This window comes from Asterias rubens, chromosome 21, assembly GCF_902459465.1.
Source record: "Asterias rubens chromosome 21, eAstRub1.3, whole genome shotgun sequence".
Taxonomy (NCBI): domain Eukaryota; kingdom Metazoa; phylum Echinodermata; class Asteroidea; order Forcipulatida; family Asteriidae; genus Asterias; species Asterias rubens.
Genome location: NC_047082.1, coordinates 6,335,602 through 6,356,082, shown reverse-complemented (window position 1 = coordinate 6,356,082; position 20,481 = coordinate 6,335,602). Strand labels below are relative to the sequence as shown.

General features: G+C 42.5%; 2 protein-coding genes across 5 annotated transcripts in view; one reads left to right on the top strand and one right to left on the bottom strand.

Annotated features, from left to right (window-relative positions):
* LOC117304455 (receptor-type tyrosine-protein phosphatase T-like) overlaps positions 1–20,481 on the top strand; it is a 51,414-nt gene that overhangs the window by 4,831 nt on the left and 26,102 nt on the right. For all 4 annotated transcript variants that reach the window (XM_033788924.1, XM_033788923.1, XM_033788922.1 and 1 more), the window contains exon 2: positions 7,207–7,378. In XM_033788924.1, the coding sequence (XP_033644815.1) occupies positions 7,282–7,378 (97 nt within the window). In that variant the 5' untranslated portion in view covers positions 7,207–7,281. The remainder of the gene's footprint in view (positions 1–7,206; positions 7,379–20,481) is intronic.
* LOC117304786 lies at positions 1,478–2,709 on the bottom strand. The gene is made up of 2 exons (XM_033789394.1): positions 1,882–2,709; positions 1,478–1,633 (listed from the first exon to the last, which is right to left on the bottom strand). Exons 1-2 carry the CDS (start codon positions 2,707–2,709, stop codon positions 1,478–1,480), a joined length of 984 nt encoding a protein of 327 aa, XP_033645285.1.

Here is a 20,481-nt window from a genome sequence, read left to right as displayed (position 1 = left end):
CGAAATTCATGTCACCAAACACAGTAGTCATCAGGCGTTGAAACGTTGCTGGGGCATTGACTAAACCAAATGGCATGCGAGTGAACTCGAAAAGACCCATTGGTGATGTAAATGCTGTCTTTGGCTGGTCCACCTCGGACATCTTCACTTGATGGTATCCAGAAGTCAGATCAAGACATGAGAAATACTTTGCCTTTCCCAATGCATCTAACGCCTCATCAATACGCGGGAGGGGAAACGCATCACGAACTGTCTTTGAATTTAATCTCCTGTAGTCCACGCACAGTCGGATGGTGCCATCTTTCTTCAGGACTATGACAATCGGTGAAGCAAAAGGGCTTTGGCTGGGTTTGATGATGCCTGACTGCTGGAGGTCTGCAATATGTCGTCTCACGTCCTGATACTGCGCCGGAGGAATATGGAATGTTGTGCTCTATCGTCTGGGTGAATCCAATATCTTGCGAGTGTTGTGAAAATACGTCCTTGTTTTCCTGAATTAAGGAGGCCACACGTGGTCTATCTTCTGGTGAAAGAGAGCCAAAGTCAACATCAATGGTGTCATCAAGTTGGGGCATATTTGTGGATGTCTCACAACAGGTTACCAAATCTCCTGGGGGGTCACTCACTGATGAAGAGATTACTCTACCCATGGTCAGTCTTGCTAGACGGGTGTTACGACGAACCACGACATCACGATAGGACATATTCACAACTCTGACAGGGACCCATCAATTCTCTACTCGTACAAATGTTCTGCCAACTACAAGGGCACCTCCGGCTGGTGGGGATCGGGCATCTTCAACCAAAGCTTCAAAGAATCTGTCTCGAAGGAAACTTGGGGTTTCAGTGGGGATGTCAGTCTCTGTGCCAGCCTTCACGACGAAGGGTTTACGGCCTTTAAACCGCAATGCACAGAACTCGCCATTCTTCTTAACGACATCACCACCGTCTTCATTGATCCATTGAAGTGCTGAATACCATGTCTCGGACGCTTCTTTTACCCTGGAAAGGAACTGCCTGCCGTGTTTCTCATGGAGAGCGTCCCGACTTGCCCTCAGCACATTTGTGCCCAACAGCCCAGGAATCTTTCTGCGGAACTCTGTCGTCGGTACAATAAACACTGGCACCCTCGGTATTGTGCGTCCAAGGACAGTCATGTCGACGAAGATTACCCCTTTGTGGGGTACAGGTTGACCTCCTGCACCCTGGATGGTGACATCTGTTTTATGCAGTGAATGTGTTCTAAGGAGAGGATGCCTGGCCACGAATTCGTCTGTAACGGTGCTGACTTGTGATCCCGTATCTAGATGGACTGAACACTTCCTGCCAGAAATCGCAACTTGTACACGGCTTACTGGACCAACTAGACTTTCTCCTCGCTCTTTCTCCTGGGGGCTCTTTCCATTTCTATTGTTCTCCAAAGGGCTCTTGTGTAAACTAGAACAACCCAATGACTGCCCAGCATCAGAGGTTTTTCCTAGTTTAAATGATGGTTATAGCTTGGGGCACCAGAGGTCTGCTGAAAACGGGGCTGTTGACGAAGATTGTTGTATGGACAGCGACGGGCGAAATGACCAAGTTCCCCACAGTTGAAACAACCAGCCTTCTGTTGGGGCGGGGCTTGCCTCTGCGGCTGCGATGGATGGGGCCCTGACGAGGTCCAAAACCAGGATCCTGCTCTAGCTTCCCAACTCGCTGACCAAGTCTCATCTGGTGGTCCAGCACTTGATTTAGGGTGAGGGCCTGTTGCTTGACAAGTTCCGTGAGGGCCAAAATTGGTGAGGTTGTGTTGTTGTCCTTTGGCTCGGGGTGTGGTTTAAGGCTAGATGACTTATCCGGGATGTGCTGGGCCATCATGTTTAGGGGGTGTCTCGCCCTTACCTCGGCTTCCATGAGGTTGTCCTCTGCAATCACCCGCAGTTCCTGCCGGATATCTTTAAACCTCATTGAACGGGGCCGCATTGGGGCCAACCTTTGATGGAGACGCCGGTCCCGAAGTCCGGCCATGAACTGGGTAGCCAACATGCTGTCCCGGTTGTCCCCAAAAACAGCGTCCTGCCGACCATTGTGAGTGCAGGTGACCTCGACACGCCGAAGGAGAGCCTCTAAGGTAATTGCAAAGTCGCTAGCTGTTTCTCCAGACTTCTGGGTTCGGCTATAGAATCTTGTTATGGGCGAGTTTGCAACTGTATCCTCACCGAACTCTTCAACTAGCTCGGCAAACGCCATTTCAGCAGTTACTCTCGTTGGGGTCCGGCTCTCAAGATTTAGGATGACGTCTCGAGCTCGTCCAGAGGTATGGCGTACTATGTCGTGCAGCTGGGCCCGATCTGTCATCCTGCCCTTGGACTCCAAGACGTACTGCATGTCACGTAGCCAGTCTTCCACTTTGGGGCCCTTCTCTTTTCCCGTGAAAGTAACTACTCCTTTCACCTGATGAGTGGTTATGGCGCTCTGTATCTGTGGGGTTTCTGCGGGTGGCTGACATCGGGTGGGCGATGGATCAAAGTCACACATCTCTAATATGTTGGATGGATGAAGGAGAGGTGAGACTGTGGCAGCCTGATGTTTAGGGGTTGAGTGGAGGTCCCCGATGACAGCAGTGGGATGTTGTCCAAGCACGGGGGATGGCGTTACTTCATCAGGCAGGGTGAATTGAGCCATGAATGGATTGAAGGAGAGCTTCGGTGGACTTGGTGTCGCCGCCATTGAATTCAATTGCTTCCCAAACTCTGAAAACTGTGTTGTTTTTTTCCCTTTTTTTTCTAAAGTGTGCGTAGTAAACAAAATTGCCTAGCTCAGTTCCTAAAGAACAGTTATAGTTCCTAAAGAACAGTTATCCTACCCGGATTCTCCACCAAAAAAATGTAACCTGGAAAAATGGAACACTTGGAGATTTATTAAATAAAATTGAATTTCTGATAATAAACGCTTTGGGGAACTCGCTTGCAATGAGAAGTGTAAATCTAAGATCGAGCGAGGCAATTTGATAAAAAAAAGAAACAATGACCACTGACTTTAAGGAACAAGGAAAAATTGTATTTATTTGGTCCACTCAAAAACTCACATAGAAATATGGAGAAGAAACCAAACAATTACAATAAGTTTAACTGGAAAGCCTTCTTAAGATAGATTCAACAATTTATATCTCTGTTTTCACCAAATACTAAAAATCAGATCAAGAACACTTGTGAAAACTAATGAGTTGACTGTCCTCCCTGAGTGACAATGTTGAAATAAACCGTGGCCTTGAATTGAATCACAAACTAATATAAACCCAGCAGATTTTAACTGTAGGATAGGCTAGTAATAAAAAACCCAAAATATGAAAACCTAAACAAAAAAAACCAACACAGTATCAAAGTGAGTTACAAACTAAATCACAATAGCTTTGAAAACCAATTCCACAACAGACCAAACAAGGGGCAGATGAAATTGAAGCAAGAGCAGAACTTTGTGTGGTGTTCACTCTTTACTGCCGGTCTGCATACTGAGTGTGTGGCTTGCATTAGGAAAGTCTTAGCACATGTTTTGTTGGTCTAGAAAGTTCTATTTAGAGAGTGCATCAAGGTGTTACTTTACCAGAGGGGGCTAAAAAGAGAAAGTGGTTATCCGGGGGGGGGGAAGCTAAAATAAGAAAATGGTTTTATAGGGGGGGGGAAGCTAAAATAAGAAAATGGTTATATAGGGGTTATACCAATTAATGTATTGTAATCTTCTCTCTGTTACCCTCAACAATGGACATTTAAAAATGATTATTATCCAGCCCTGTCACAAATGCAACTCAGAAGAAGAGGGGTCGCACTTGTGCGCTTGCTGACCTGGTAAATGAGACGCACAGCGCGATTTTGCAGTATTTGAAGACGCTGAACATCAGTGACAGACAAGCCACCAAGCAGAGAGTTGCCATAATCCAGCCGTGAAAGGATCAAAGATCTTACTGCATGAGCACAAGTGGACTGATCAATATAACGACGAAATCTACTCAGATTACGCAAATGAAAATTCACACTTCTACACAAAGAGCTAAATGTGTTTTTTCATTGACAAACTATTGTCAAGGACAATGCCAAGATTCTTGACAGAAGCTGAGGGGGAAATCACAGACCCACCGATCCTCAAATCAAAGTCAGACAGAGCATCAGCATGCCTAGTTGATGCAATCAGGAATAGCTCTGTTTTCGTTTCATTAAGTTTCAACCTGTTCGCAAGCATCCAAGACAGATCTTATTTCAGTAATGCAGTTGGTCATTCTAAGCTTTGCTGACGCTCTGTCTGCCTCAGGATTGAAACTGGTGTACAGCTGCGTATCATCAGAATAAATATGATAAGATACATCAAAACGCCTGATGATGTTCGCAAGTGGTTGAGCATACGTAGTGAAGATCGGCGGGCCTGCAACTGAGCCCTGTGGAATGCCAAAATGTAATGGATAATTTTCAGAATAGTCACCGAGTACACAAACCCTACTTGTACGATTTCTAAGGTAACTGTTGAACCAATTTTTGGCAGACCCAGTTACACCATATTCCCTCCGCATTCGATCAACCAGAATATCATGATCAGTTGTATCGAATGCAGAGGAAAGATCCAAAAGAACAAGCATAACTGATTTACCCTTATCAAGTTCGTTGAGCATGTCATTCTTTACCCTAAGGAGAGCTGTTTCTGTACTGTGACAGGCTTTATAAGCCGACTGGTTTCAGTGAGATTGTTATTCTGAAGATGAGTATTAAATCTAGATACAGCAGGGTACTCCATGATCTTACCCAGCGTGGGAAGATTAGACACAGGACGGTAATTACTGAGTCAATCTGGATTGAGAGAGGGTTTTTTAATTATAGGTGTAATAACTGCTTGACGGACAGTAGAAGGAAACAAACCAACTCTAAAGGAACTATTAATTATGGAAGTAATTATTGGCAACAAAGTATCAATACAATTTTTCAATAACCAAGTAGGAATTGGGTCAAGAGGACTGGTCTTATTAGGTAGCTTAGAAATATATTTTCTAACCTCATCTTCACTCACGGCATCAGAACTGTCTAACACCTGACCATGGTTCGTAGCATCACTAAAGTTAATGCACATCCCGATTTTAACAGTAGACATTTCATTTGTTTGTCTTACATAAGTATCATTATTCATACAGACAGAGATATTAGAAACTGTTACATTACTTGCAATGACACCTGCATTTTCAGCAAGCGGTTCATCAAGCTCAGACCTAATGGTAGAAACTTTGTCACTGAAATAGCGAGCAAAAGTATTACTGAGAATCCGGTTAGAACTGCAAGCTGGGTATTTACGAGTAGATGAGTTAAGAAGCATTTTAACAGTTCTATACATGGTATTAGCATTAGCGTTTTTTAGAGTTTCTAGAAAATAAACAGTCTTACTATCCAGAATTAATTGATTCACTCTAGAGTTATGAGCAAGATATTCATCCCGATCATTGTTGGATTTAGTCTTTCTCCACCTGCGTTCAAGTCTTCTTCGAGCTCGTCTAGCATCTCTGACGTCATCTGTATACCATTTAGGATTACTTATCAGACTCTGAGAACGCAATTTTTCCGGGCAATGATTGTTAAGAACCTCACTTATCGAGCTGTTGTAGAGTACTGCTTGGGTGTTTGGATCTTCAATTGAAACAATATGTTGCGTCGCCTTTGCTAGATCAGATGTAAAAGCATTTAAATCTAAATCTTTGAATGATCTAGAAGAAAACACCCTTCTTTCAGGAGGAGGTTTGGATCGGTTCACACTGCATTGGATCATATGATGATCAGATCCATACCTACACGGTGACACAATGCAGGAAGTTGGTGATAACAGAAGACCATCCCCAGGACGAGCAATAACGTGATCCAAAATGTTACCGTATTTATGAGTAGGATCACTTACGTATTGTTTCAAATCATGTTCTGCAAGAGATGAAAGGTACCTTGAAACTTCAGGTTTAGATGGGTCATGTATGTGGACATTCATGTCACCCATCAGAAGTGGACTTCCTGGACGAGTGGAAAGTAGGCTAAGAAAATCATCAAACTCCTCATTAAATTGACGGTGTGTAAAACTATTCTTCCTAGATGGTGGGGGCCGGTAGATTCCAATTAAACGAAGTGTTTTTGAGTTGTCAGTTACAGCAATATGTTCAAATGTGACAGTGTCCATACCGACAGGAGTCAACACGAGTCTCAAACTGGATTTGCAGATAATGACGATCCCACCACACCTATTCCCAGGTCTTGGGCAGTTGAAGCATGTATAACCAGCTGGTGTAAACTCATGAATTATAACCGGATCTTCTTCACGGAGCCATGTTTCAGTTATGATCAACACATCAACATCTTTGTCCAATAAGTAATCATGGATAGTTGTAGTCTTGTTACACACAGACTGCGCATTCCAGCAATGAATATCCAAATGTTATTTGCAGCCAGGTTCATTATGCGCAAGATTAGATGCAATAATACCGCCATGGTCATAAATTTGTTTAGTTCCACGATCTTGAGTTTGTATAATTCGAATATGTTTACGAACATACCTACCAGCTCGACGGCCCCTCCTGCGCTTCCCAATGCCAAGATCCGTTATTCTACGAGCAATTTCATCAGACACAATGTAGGATTTGAAAGTAGTTGGTCTCTGGAATACGACAATGTAGTGGTCGCTAATCGAGTTGTTACATAATCAGTGCCAGTTCATGCACTGCTCCTAGCAGTGTAATGGCAGAGTTCACTAAATACAGTACTCACATAAGCCAAATCGCAAGAGTCAAATTCCCCTCCTCGAGCACACATATGAGGACTCCATATGTAGTTTTCCTGCACGGACAATACTTTCAACAATAAGATATGTCAAAAAAACGGTAAAATTGACGAGACATCTTGGGCCGCAGCTATCGTGACAGCGCCCTCTTGATGCAATGTGGTTTACCCCACAATTGTGTTGGCCCACGGTCCCGTTTATCTCATTCTTATAACACGTCCAAAATACCATCACCAAGAAAATATACAAATAAAATTGAAAAACCTCTTGCCACTTACTTTTGCCCTGACATGATATCCTAAAAGGCATACTCCAAGAACAGTTTTAATGAAGTTTTGATTGAGACACTCTGCAATGCTTGATAAATATGATTATTCATCTTCACAGTGAGGAAAGATATAACTTTTTGTTTTTCTGAATTGATTTGGCTAACAGAGAGAGTTGTAGTTTTCCACCGCACAATAAATGCTGGCTCCAAATAAAAAGTAAAAGTTGTCACCACAACCTACGATGAATCTACGGGGGATGAAAGACTGGCGCCCGGCTGTGTCTGGTTATGCTTTACTTGGCCTGCTGGTCCTTTTAGTTAAACCACATTCTTCACAAGGTAAGACAATTAGTTATGACAATGAATGTTCTTAACCATATTTTTGTCTCTCCCGTATTAGTTTTCTTGCTTGACGAATTTATGCGCGTCAATTAATCAGTGGGTAATACCCCGTTCACACAGCACTTTACGGCGACCTTGCCGATCACCCCGATCGCCGTCAAAATCAATCAATTTTGCAAATTACAGACTAAATCACGACTGTAGTGCGATGCTTCTACATCAAAAGCGTTGCTGACTCGATGCCACTACGGTTAACACTTATAGATCAATGCCGACAAAGCAGTCGTTTCTACTTCGTTGCCGCTGCGACGTACAGGATCATACGAAGCTGTCTAAGGGACATGGTGACAAAAATATTTCTTCTTTCTGAAAACCCGCTGGTACGTTCGACTTCTATCTCACCACGTGCCACTTCTATCTCCCCCGTACCATTTCTATCTCGCCCGTACCATTTCCTTCTCGCCCATGTTCCACTTCTGTCTGGTACATGCTACTTCTGTTTAATTATAAACCACGTGGTGATAATCCCTCCTCATGTTGATGTTTTCATGGACAACATTAATGGTTGCATACTATTAGTCTTGACCAGATTTCAAAATAACCAACTTCGAGCGGCATTTTTGAGTAACAGTTGGTAACATACCTGATTTAACTAATTTGGGGGTGCTGAATCCGAAAATGATAGATAACAAGGCTAATAATCATATACTCTTATGTTTGATTGTTTATGTTGATTTCCAGGTGACTCTTAATTGCAATTATAAAGCGCTTTAACACTGTTTCAAAGCGCTGTGCAGTCAAACAACATGATAGTTTATTGATTCTGTGATTTATATTGTATTTATACATTTTTGTATTGTAATTAGCTGTTCCGATCCAGTCGGAACAGCTATTGTTTTCGTCGAGATTTTTATTATTTTTATTATTATTATTATTATTATTATTATTATTATTATTAGCTGTTCCGATCCAGTCGGAACAGCTATTGTTTTCGTCGAGATTTTTATTATTTTTATTATTATTATTATTATTATTATTATTATTATTATTATTATTATTATTATTAGCTGTTCCGACCTACCGTCGGAACAGGTATTGTTTTCGTCGAGATTTTTATTGTTTTTATTATTATTCTTTGTTTCCGCCTAAAATCCCATTGCATTTGTACACGTTTTTTGTTTATCCCTAATCTCCCAAACCACAAGGTCAAAAGAGTTAAGTCATATATCAAATTGAAGCTTAGAACTTGAGTTTAATTCTAAATGTCAGAAATGTTAAAATTCTTAATTAACTAACCACGTGACCCTATTTTGCATATTTAATTGGGAAATCTTTGTAGAAGCATTTCTCAAGAAGTTCACGGCAGATTCTTACCCTGTTTGTTGGTAATGACTCCTTGGGGACTGGAGATTAATTTTGAAAAACCGTGACCTCGAGTTGACCTCTACTTCCGGGTTAACCGGAAGTGGGACTATATCTCAAGTACTATACAACCGATTTTCAAACTTTTTTCAGTTTAAGACCCCTTGGGCGTTAAAAAGAAACTTTGAAAAACCGTGACCTCAAGTTGACCTCAACTTCCGGGTCAACCGGAAGTGGGACCATATCTCAAGTACTACATAACTGATTTTCAAACTTTCCTTAGTTTTAGACCCCTTAGGCGTTATAAATAAACTTTGAAAAACCGTTACCTCAAGTTGACCTCTACTTCCGGTTCAACCGGAAGCAACCGGAAGTGGGACCATATCTCAAGTACTTTACAACCGATTTTCAAACTTTTTTCAGCTTTAGAACCCTTAGGCGTTAAAAATAATCTTTAAAAAACCGTGACCTCAAGTTGACCTCTACTTCCGGGTCAACCGGAAGTGGGACCATATCTCAAGAAGTACACGGCCAACTTTTAGACTGTTTGTAGTTATAGACTCCTTGGGGACTGGAGATTAATTTTGAAAAACCGTGACCTCAAGTTGACCTCTACTTTCGGGTAAACCGGATGTGGGACAATATCGATTATTAACTTAAGTTAGAGACTCCTTGGGCATTGGAGATAAGCCTTAGGTTACCGTGACCCCATGTCGACCTCTACTTCCGGGTTAACCAGAAGTGGCACCATAACTTAAGACACTGTTCAACATTTCAAACTTTTTTTCAGTTATAGACTCCTTGGTAATTTTAGCACATAATCCGAGCAAAAGAACACGGAACAGCTTTGTGTTTGTTCACAAACACCTAATGTCTAGTTATTATTATTATTCTTCTTTGTTTCCGCCTAAAACCCCATAGCGTTTGTACAACGTTTTTGTTTAGGCCCCGTCTCATAAAGTATTAGGATAAAAGAGTTAAATCATATATCAAATTGAAGCTTAGAACATAAGCTTTACTGTAACAAAAAAGTGTTAACATTCTTAATTAATTAACCACGTGGTCTTCATTTGAATTTTTAATTTGTAAACTTGATGCAGTCACTTTCATGTTATTGTGAAATATTCTCTTTGGTAATACAACACAGTATGTACCTCTATGAGTTGTTGACTTCTTGAGAGGAGTCTATACTATTTTGTTTCCTACCCGCGTTCTGGACACATTACTCTGTACACGCACAACGTACGGAGGTTTGGGATTCTCGTTAGAACGTGCGTTAAATCTGTGTTTGTTTTTCTAACCGGGTTCTGGGCCCATTACTCTGTGCATGGGTTTTTGTTCAAACGAACGTGCGTAATTAGATAGGGGTTTTTGACGACGTCGACGTCGTCGTCAAAAACCCCTAAAGGCATCTAATACTACATTTCAACCCTACTTAATAGTTATAGGCGTTTTAAGCAGTTCATATTTAGTGACAATGGTCGCAAAATCATGAAACGAGAATTATTTCGCTGAATCATAATCCCCTCTGTTGATGCACACATGTAAAAACCCACCATTTTTGCATCGTGCCCTTCTAGCCTAGTGGTCATCAGTCGCGACTACACATCTGATAGTTGCGAGTTCAAATCTCCGTCCGAATGTTTTTATTTTTTTTATCCCCCAAAACTAAACATATATTTCTGTTTGTAATATTTAAGTTTGATTCTTATCTTTATATCGTTAGTGGTGATTTTTCTTTTTCTCAATGGTAAGCCCAACATAACCTGTGTGCATGCATGACATGATATGATGTTTAAAAACACAGTAAGCGAAAAATGGTGATCATAAGCGCAGAGTTTGGTGGTTAAGAGTTCTGTGAAATCAACTTGTACTAGATCAAACATCAAACCACGGACCATTTTCTTTTAAAATTCGTAATTAATTAACCACGTGACCCATATTTGTATATTTAATTGGGAAATCTTTGTAGCACCATATCTCAAGAAGTACACGGCCGTTTAACAGACTGTTTGTAGATATAGACTCCTTGGGGATTGGAGTAACTGATTCTAATAAGAGATGTTTTAGTCCATTTAAATCAATCAAAGTACGTCAATAATTAACAGTTAATTAAAAATCTTGGCATCATGGGTACAACGTAGTACCTCACAAAGTCGATGCAGTCACTTTCAACGCATTGCAATAGCTTCTCCACGGTTAATGCAATACAAAATTGAGATTTTGCAAAAGGCATTGCATTGGGGTAAGTTGCATACCATCGTGTACCTTATGAAATTTATTAGTACGAAAAATACAATTTTAAGACTGTGACGTCATCACATGTTAATTTATGCTAATTAGAAGCTTTAATGAGTTTTTCTTTGCAGCACTATATCTCAAGAAGTTTACGGCCAATTTTAAAGTTTTTTTCAGTATTCGACTCATTAGGCATAGGAGAATTGCCTCGGGTAACCGTGACCCCGATTTGACCTCTACTTCCGGGTCAACCGGAAGTGGGACCAAATCTGAAGAGTTACACAACCGATTTAATTTTTTTCTTTAGTAAGAGATTCCTAAGGCATTAAATTTTGTGGGGGAAAATCCGTGACCCCATTTTGACCTCTTCTTTTGGGTCAACCGGAAGTGGGACCATTTCTCAAGAACTACACAACCGATTTTCAAACTTTTTTTAGTTATAGACTAAATAGGCATTAAATATTAACTTTAAAAACTGAGACCCCATGTTTACCTTTATTTCCGCGTTTCCGCCTTTTTATTTCCGCGTTTCACGCCCATGAATTAACACTTTTTACCGGTCATAAAAATAGGTTTATACACACCCACGTGACGCGCTCTCCACCAATAGGAATAACGAAACTGTCTGAGGTGTTTATGAATAAGAAATAAACCAACCCCATGCAAGGACATGGAATTTAAATTTTGAAGAAGCGGCGGTAAAACGGGTGTTTTTTGTTTTGTATTGTTCATGCCAGGGAAGTATTTTTTTATTATTTTGTTTTACTTCGTTAGGTTTCTTTATATGATATTGCCAAATACCGAAAGGTATAATACGGGCTGCCACTTCGCTTTAAAAAAATAAAATAAAAACATTGTTCGGGGTGCCAATCAAAGACCACATAGCCCAAACTGCAGATAGAACATGGGAAGCAGCAGCAGGAGGGATACGCATTTTTCATTTTCAAGTTCCAGCCACTGGGGAAATTCAATGGATCTGGACTGGAAAATAACTTTGCAAACTTGATTGTGAGTATAACTTTGCAAACTTGATTGTGAGTATAACTTTGTAAACTTGATTGTGAGTATAACTTTGTCTTCTGACCTCACTAAGTCGAGTATGTGACGAAATTAGTCAGAGGCTAAACACTATTCCACTGTCAGACTGTCATTTGTTTCTTTATTGGAACCAGTGTGAAACTGTAATAAACAAGAATAAAACATACATTTAGTTATAAAGCATAACGTGAACGAAGCCTTAAAATATAAAAAAGCTGACATAGAATGGGTAAAGTCACAAAAAGACCCTATAACCATGCTGAAATACTAAACATGAAATTTGCCCAGTTTCCGGACAAACGTTGAACGTGTAGTGCCTTCGCAATGCACACATGGTAAAAAAGTACATGTAAAGCGCACATGTAGCCGATTTTGGCAACAACAGTTTTAAGGAAGGTAAACTAGCTTGAAAACCCTAATAAATCGAGCGAGCTAGACAAGGAATGATTTATAATAAGACGGAATGAAAAACTTACAGATTGTGCTTGATCCAAGGGAAAAAACAAGGAAATTGGGGCTCAAAACTGCAGAATTAGACGAAGGCTTTATAACTGGAAAATGATAGATGCGAGTAAAAATAATGATCACTTGAGGGCGCTATCTACAAAGGCGAGAGGCCTATTAAGTTCTCGGGGCAAGACACTCCCCGCCTGGCATCTGTAAGATGTCAAATCTAGAAATAGAAAAGAGTTTACAGTGGGAGTACTTGTGGTGATCACTATCTACTGATCAGAGTCTTTGGCGAGAAGGAGAACAACTTCAGTCACAGGCCTCAAGAACAGCTTCGGTTCTCCGCTTCGGATGACTTTGACTTCGATTTTCCTGACTTTCCCGTCGTCACTTGGAAAGGTCTTGGTGATCATCCCAAGAGGCCAGCCATTTCTCTTGGCTTGAGAATCTTTCATGAGGACTACGTCTCCTTCTCGCAGGTTCGGTTTCTCAGATGTCCACTTAGTGCGTGTCTGAAGACAGTTGAGGTACTCCTGCCTCCACCTTTTCCAGAACATGTCAGCTAATCTCTGTACACGTTGCCACTGACATCTGAAGAGATCCTTATCATCAAACTCGCAAGGGGAGACAGAGGGTGTACCAACCTTCTGTGTAAGGAGTGTCGCTGGTGTCAGAATGGAAGGGTGTTCAGGATCTGTAGAGACTGGAGTAAGTGGTCTGGAATTTATGATTGCAGTCACCTCTGCCATGAGAGTTGTCAGCACTTCATGAGTAAGTATGCCTGGTCCAAGCTGAAGTAGCATGGCATCGAGAATGCGGCGTGTGATGCCAATCATCCTTTCCCAGCTGCCGCCCATGTGCGAGGCGTGAGGAGGGTTGAACTGCCACTCACATCTGTTATCAGCAAGGATATTCTCAATCTGCTCCTTCTGACGTCCTGAGGAGTTGATGCCAAGCTCACTGCAGGCTCCTACAAAGTTAGTCCCGCAATCAGACCTCAACAGCTTTGCAGGTCCTCTCAAGGCGAAGAAGCGTCTCAGTGCGTTCACGAAGCTAGAGGTGTCCATAGACTCGATCACTTCGATGTGAACAGCACGGGCGGCCATACATGTAAAAATCACAGCCTCTCGCTTGCTGTTGGCTTGTCCTCCTCTTGTTTTTCGGGCGGTCACTGTCCAGGGGCCGAATACGTCTAGGCCAACATAAGTGAAGGGTGGACTTGTGCTAAGGCGGTCAGCAGGCAAGTCTGCCATTATCTGTTCTTGTAGCTTGCCACGCAGTCTTCGACAGGTTACACAGTGGTAGATCAAACTGCTGATGACTCGCTTACCGCCAAGGACCCAGAAACCGGCTGCTCTTATAGCGCCTTCAGTGAAGTGTCTGCCCTGATGCCGGACTACTTCATGGTAGTGTCTGATGAGAAGTGTAGTCACATAGCATTTCCCACGGATTATCACCGGGTGTGTCTCACCAGTAGACAGCTTGGCTTTCTCAAGTCGACCTCCAACCCTGAGAAGACTGTCTTTGTCAACAAAGGGGTGTAGCTTCTGAAGCGGGCTGGACCGAGGAATGGGTTGGCCACTTTCAAGACGTCTGAGCTCGTCTGCATAGGCTGTTGTCTGAACAGCACAAAGAATTGCCATCTTTGCTCGAGTCAGATGGTCCGGCTTAAGTGCTCCTTACATTGGTGCCATCCTCGACAAGGGCTACCTCTATCTACTTGCGAAAAGGAGTGAGCAAGGTGGGTGAGTCTCGAAATGGCTTTCTGAAGCGACCTCCAACTTGAGAAGTGTTTGAAGCGTCCACTGGTCAGGCCTGCTTTAGAAACGTCTGTGGCACAGGTTGTAACTTGGGGTCTCACTTCTGTGTCGCTTTCCGGATCAACCAAGCTGAATGTCTCATGACATAAGGAGGGGGGACTGTGTCTAGGATCACAGAGGAATGCGGGTCCACTTAGCCAGGTAGATGTAGATAATCCAGATGCCGGTAGTGCCCTGGTAGCATGATCGGCAGGATTATGGTCCGTCGGGACGTAGTTCCACTGGCTTGCTTCAGAGGAGCGTTTGATGCGCTGCACTCTGTTCTGGATATAAACGTAGAAACGTCTGGTCTTGTTGTAGATATACCCAAGTACAACTTTGCTATCACTGAAGAACTTGACTTCATGCAGATGTACATCTAATTCGTCTAATTCGTCTTGGACTGTTTCTGCGATTTCTACGGCCAAAACAGCTGCTGCAAGTTCCAGACGAGGGATCGTGGGTTCAGGCTTAAGAGCAAGCTTTGCCTTGCCAAAGATGAATCCTACTTCGCAATGACCCTCACCATCTGTGATCTTGAGGTATGAGACAGCCGCAATCGCTTTTGTCGATGCATCACAGAAGACACACAACTCTCGCTTCTGGGCTTGAGAGAGTGGGAGAGTAGTGTACATTCTTGGGATCTTCAGTTCCTGGAGATCTTCGAGGGAGTTCTTCCATCTCATCCATTCCTCATACTTTTCTTTAGGAAGAGGTGTGTCCCAGTCACAGGAGTCACGGTTAAGCTCTCTGAGGATGGAGCGACCCTGGATACTTACAGGAGCAGCATATCCGAGGGGATCGAATAGGCTGTTGATGGTAGACAATACTCCACGTCTTGTAAATGGCTTGTCACTGGTCGTCGCTTGGAAGGTGAATGTGTCTGCTGCCAAGTCCCACTGAAGGCCCAAGCTCCGCTGTGTTTGAAGGAGTCTTGTCCAAGGTCAAGGTTCTGAAGCCCTTTGGCGAGGTCTCCTTTGGGAAAGGCTTTCATGACATCTGAACTGTTAGACGCGATTTTGTGAAGACGAAGATTGGACTGTGCTAGCATGTCTTGTGATTTCTCCAACACTTCAATAGCCTTGCCCACACTGGGAAATGACTGAAGCCCGTCATCGACATAGAAATGACGATCGACGAAGAGTCTTGCTTGGTCACCATACTCTTCATGTCCTTCTGCAGCCGTTCTCTTAAGTCCATAGATTGCTACAGCTGGTGACGGACAGTTGCCAAATACATGGACCCTCATGCGATAGTCCAGGATGTCCCCATCAAGGTTGTTGTTGTCAAACCAAAGAAAGCGGAGGTAATCTCTGTGTTCCTTCTTGACGAGAAAACTATGGAACATCTGCTGGATATCGGCCATGATGGCTATTGGTTCACATCTGAAGCGAATGAGAATCCCTAGCAGACTGTTGTTGAGATCTGGACCTCTGAGTAGCACGTCGTTCAAGGATACATTGTCATGTTGAGAGCTTGAGTCGAACACGATCCTGATTTGGCCCGGTTTCTTCGGGTGATAAACACCAAAGCTAGGTAGGTACCAGCACTCTTGGCCTGGCTGGAGTGGTAAAGCTAACTCTGCATGACCACTGCTGAAAATCTTGTCCATGAATTCAATGTAGTGGTCTTTCATCTCGGGTTTCTTGAGAAGAGTGCGACGAAGAGACATAAGACGGTTCACTACTTGTTGTCTGTTGTTGGGTAGGCGTCGCCGGGGGGTTCGAAAGGGGAGAGGGCCCACCCAACTGTTGGAGTCGTCTTTGACAAATTCTTCATTCATGATGGAGAGGAAAGTGTCGTCCTCAACTGACGGGGCCAACTTGTAATCTTCAGGAGACTCAAGGAAAACATCAGAACCGATACTATCTAGCTGTTGTTTCTCGTGTCTGGAAGTCTTGTTGATGAACATTTCCTTCACATGGAATTTGCTCTCACAGGGTGTTAAGTAGCTTGGACGGCCGTTATCAAGGATACTCGTTTTGAAGCTATTGACGGCTGGTTTGTGAGCTCCCCCGAGGCAGACATCTCCCACTATGACCCATCCCAAGTCCAGTTGTTGGGCGTAGGGGGCAGTGTGGGGTCGGTTGCTCTGACTGCGAACCTTGTGGACCTGAATTACATCTCTGCCAAGTAGAAGAAGAATCTGCGCTGTTTGATCAAGCAGAGGGATCATGTGAGCGATGGCCTTTAGGTGAGGATGATGACTAGCAGCCTCAGGAGTTGGAATTTCACATCGATTGTTTGGGATAGCGTCACACTCGAGGAGTGGTGGCAAGGCCAGCTGGACTTCTTCATCTGCTGATTGTATTATGAAGCCGTTAGCTCTCCTTCCATGAGCGCTTGTTGTGCCAGAACATGTGCGGAGTTCGTAGGGAGAGGTGTCTCCAATAATGTTGAACATGTCAAAGAAGGCAGACCTGGCAAGCGAGCGATTGCTTTGATCATCTAACATCACATACACCTTCACCTTCATGTCTTGGAACACGATTTTCCAGGTAGACCATCTCCACAAACGTCTGTGCAACTTGTGGAAGCTACGGATGGCTCTTTTTTGGGTTGATCCCCGCCATGGTTTTCCACAGGCAAAGAATCAGTTCTTTTCCAAGGTGGCAGGCCATTATGAAGGGCGGATACATGACGATCGCTGTCACACTCGGTGCAGCGAATTTGAACGTTGCAGTCATTTGCCATGTGAGAAGTAGAAGCACAGCACCTGTAACAAATAGCATGCTCTCTGAGAAAGGCCTTTCTTTCCTCCAATGGTTTTCCTCTGAAGCCACGGCACTTTCTCAAGGAGTGGGGTCTCTTGTGAATGGGGCACTGCTTGTCTGGGTCCATCAGTTCATTGGGGGCAAAGGTCGAATTTTTCTCCACCTCAGTCTTATGCACAGCGATTGAGGGCTTTGATATGAACGGACTTGGCGTGAGCTTATGGCTTGTGGATGTTGCCGTGCTGGACGAATGGAGAGCAAAGCTTGGATCAGTCCTCATGTCGGCCTGTGAGTACACAAAGTCAGCGAAGAAGGTAAATGGGGGGAAAGGAACAAGATGCGTTTTCTTGTACATCGAGCCCTGAGTTAACCACTTTTCTTGTAGAAATTGAGGGAGCTTTTCAACAATCGGATTTATCCCTCTGGAAGTGTCCAAGTAGTTAAGTCCGGGTAGGTTGTCTTCAAGCTTTGCTGCTTTCACTTCTGTGAGAAGATCTGCAAGTTCCTGTAGTCTCGGGTAGTCTCTGTTTCCAATCTTAGGGAAGGTGTCCAGACGAGAAAAGAGTGACTCCTCTATGGCCTCAGGGGACCCATACATCTTGTCCAACCTTTGCCATACCTTAATTAGGCCATCTGAAGGATTGTTTATGTGGACTGCCCTGATCCTCGTAGCATGCTGAAGTGACTCTCCACCAAGCCACCTAGTAAGTAGATCGAGTTCTTCACTTGGTTTTAGGTAAAATCCCTGCGTAACATTGCGGTAACTGGCTCTCCATGACAAGTAGTTCTCTGGCCGATTACCAAAACCTTGAGTCCGGCTGTGAGAAGGTCTCGACGAGCGAGGTGGGCTGTGAGGTCAAAGACATCTGCATGGCTTTGCAAAAACGGGTTTGACCTCACGTTGTCATGATATCGTTCGACTGATTGGTCAGTGTATTGTGCAGTGTGCAGAAAGGGATTTAGCGCACCAGCTTGCGGGGGCGGAGTATAGAAGTCGGGCGGATCCAAGGGGGGTTGAGGATGTGAGAGAGCTTGAGATTCAACAGCAGTGCTTTGTGGGTGCGAGTGTTCATCAGGGCTCTCTTTCGGACTAATCTTAGCAGGCTGGTTATCGGTGTGGTTATCATGATGGTCAAAATGTGCATTTATGTATTCTTCCGTACGTTGCTCGGGTTGGACTGATAGGGCAAGATGATTGGTGATGCTTGCTCTATCCTCAGTTTCTTTGGCATTTACAGCTGCCTCCAGTGTTTTGGCAGCAGCCAATGCAGATTCAGCTTCACCTTCTTCCTGCATGGCAAACAGTATAGCGTCAATGCGTGCACGTTCCACCTTCATCTCGATTTGACGCCTGGTGTAATCAGCTTTCGTGCGTGCGGACTCTGCTTTAGCACGCGCCTCTACTGCAGCCAAGCTGATGTGTGACCTGGTTGAACATCGTGAAGATGAGGATGATCCGGGTTTGTATTCTGAAAGTATCTCCCAGTTCTGAGAAACTCTTGGAGGAGATGACATTTTGATAGTAGTGTTGCAGGGAACCACCAGTTAATAAAGATGCTCTTGTTGAGAAGCTAATCTTTTCACTCTTCTGACCTCACTAAGTCGAGTATGTGACGAAATTAGTCAGAGGCTAAACACTATTCCACTGTCAGACTGTCATTTGTTTCTTTATTGGAACCAGTGTGAAACTGTAATAAACAAGAATAAAACATACATTTAGTTATAAAGCATAACGTGAACGAAGCCTTAAAATATAAAAAAGCTGACATAGAATGGGTAAAGTCACAAAAAAGACCCTATAACCATGCTGAAATACTAAACATGAGATTTGCCCAGTTTCCGGACAAACGTTGAACGTGTAGTGCCTTCGCAATGCACACATGGTAAAAAAGTACATGTAAAGCGCACATGGAGCCGATTTTGGCAACAACAGTTTTAAGGAAGGTAAACTAGCCTGAAAACCCTAATAAATCGAGCGAGCTAGACAAGGAATGATTTATAATAAGACGGAATGAAAAACTTACAGATTGTGCTTGATCCAAGGGAAAAAACAAGGAAATTGGGGCTCAAAACTGCAGAATTAGACGAAGGCTTTATAACTGGAAAATGATAGATGCGAGTAAAAATAATGATCACTTGAGGGCGCAAGAGAGGCCTATTAAGTTCTCGGGGCAAGACACTTTGCAAACTTGATTGTGAGTATAACTTTGCAAACTTGATTGTGAGTATAACTTTGCAAACTTGATTGTGATATACCTTTGCAAACTTGATTGTGAGTATAACTTTGCAAATTTGATTGTGAGTATAACTTTGCAAACTTGATTGTGAGTATAACTTTGCAAACTTGATTGTGAGTATAACTTTGCAAACTTGATTGTGAGTATAATGTCAATTAGACCCAAATGATTAGAAATAAAATGAATTTATTGTGAGTAAATGAGGAGGGAAATGATTATGTTCATAAACTACTCTTGATGAAGTTATTACTACACAGTTACATGTAGGCCTAAAAAAAACGACAAGTCAAAAGATGATTACACTTCAAAAAGTCTCGGCGGACAAAAGAAATAGGAATTCATTCAGCAAATTCGGTTCCTTGTTCGTTTTTTTTATTTTACATTTAACAAACTGTTACAAAAAACACGTACAAATGGCCCTCTGTTAGGTTTTAGGATGTTTTGTTTGCCGTAAGGAAATAATTTGAAAATGTTTGGTATAAAGTCTTTTTAAAACCGAATAATCTGCCATAAATTGTAGGATATGATTTCCAATTAATTCAAAGCGCAATTTTCCTGCCCAATTGGATTGTAGCCTGAGCCTAAAAGCCATAATTTGGTGGATACGAAATAAACGATTTTTTTAAAGCGTCTACGGAGGCTTCGACATGCTATTTAAACTACAAGAATATCATTACGAGATCGCAGTACACGTAACATAATGTTTGTGTGTTTGATTGATACAAATTGTGGTGGTTGTTTGTGTTTTTATAATCGTTTCCTAAAAAATAAATTAAAGTTGCGTTATATTCTTTAGTAGAAAGTTTAGAAGAAAAAGGTTGAAATCTGAGTTTTCGGAGTATCAATCATTCTGCTGGACGTTGTATTACTTGCTTCGCTCATTTTAGGAACGTTTGTGAAATACAACTCGATGTAGTTGTAAGAGAATTTGGAAAAGATTTACTAGGTGAATGGTTTTATTATCAAATAAATTCTCTTGGCATATCAAGGACTCCGTACCAGCAGAATTATTTTTTCCCCTCGAAATATAATATCGTTAAAACAAAATAATTATTGATCGTTCACTCGCTATCAATCCCAGTAAATAAGCATCGTGTTTCATAAATAACTTTAAAGTAAATTAGGTATTGTTATTTATGATAAAAGTGTAAAAACGAATAATATTGAAAAGATGATGCTCGGACTCGGATAACAGAACAATAAACACCTTCTAGTTGTTGTTTTTTATTATGCTGTTTCTCGCCAGATACTGATGATTCTTT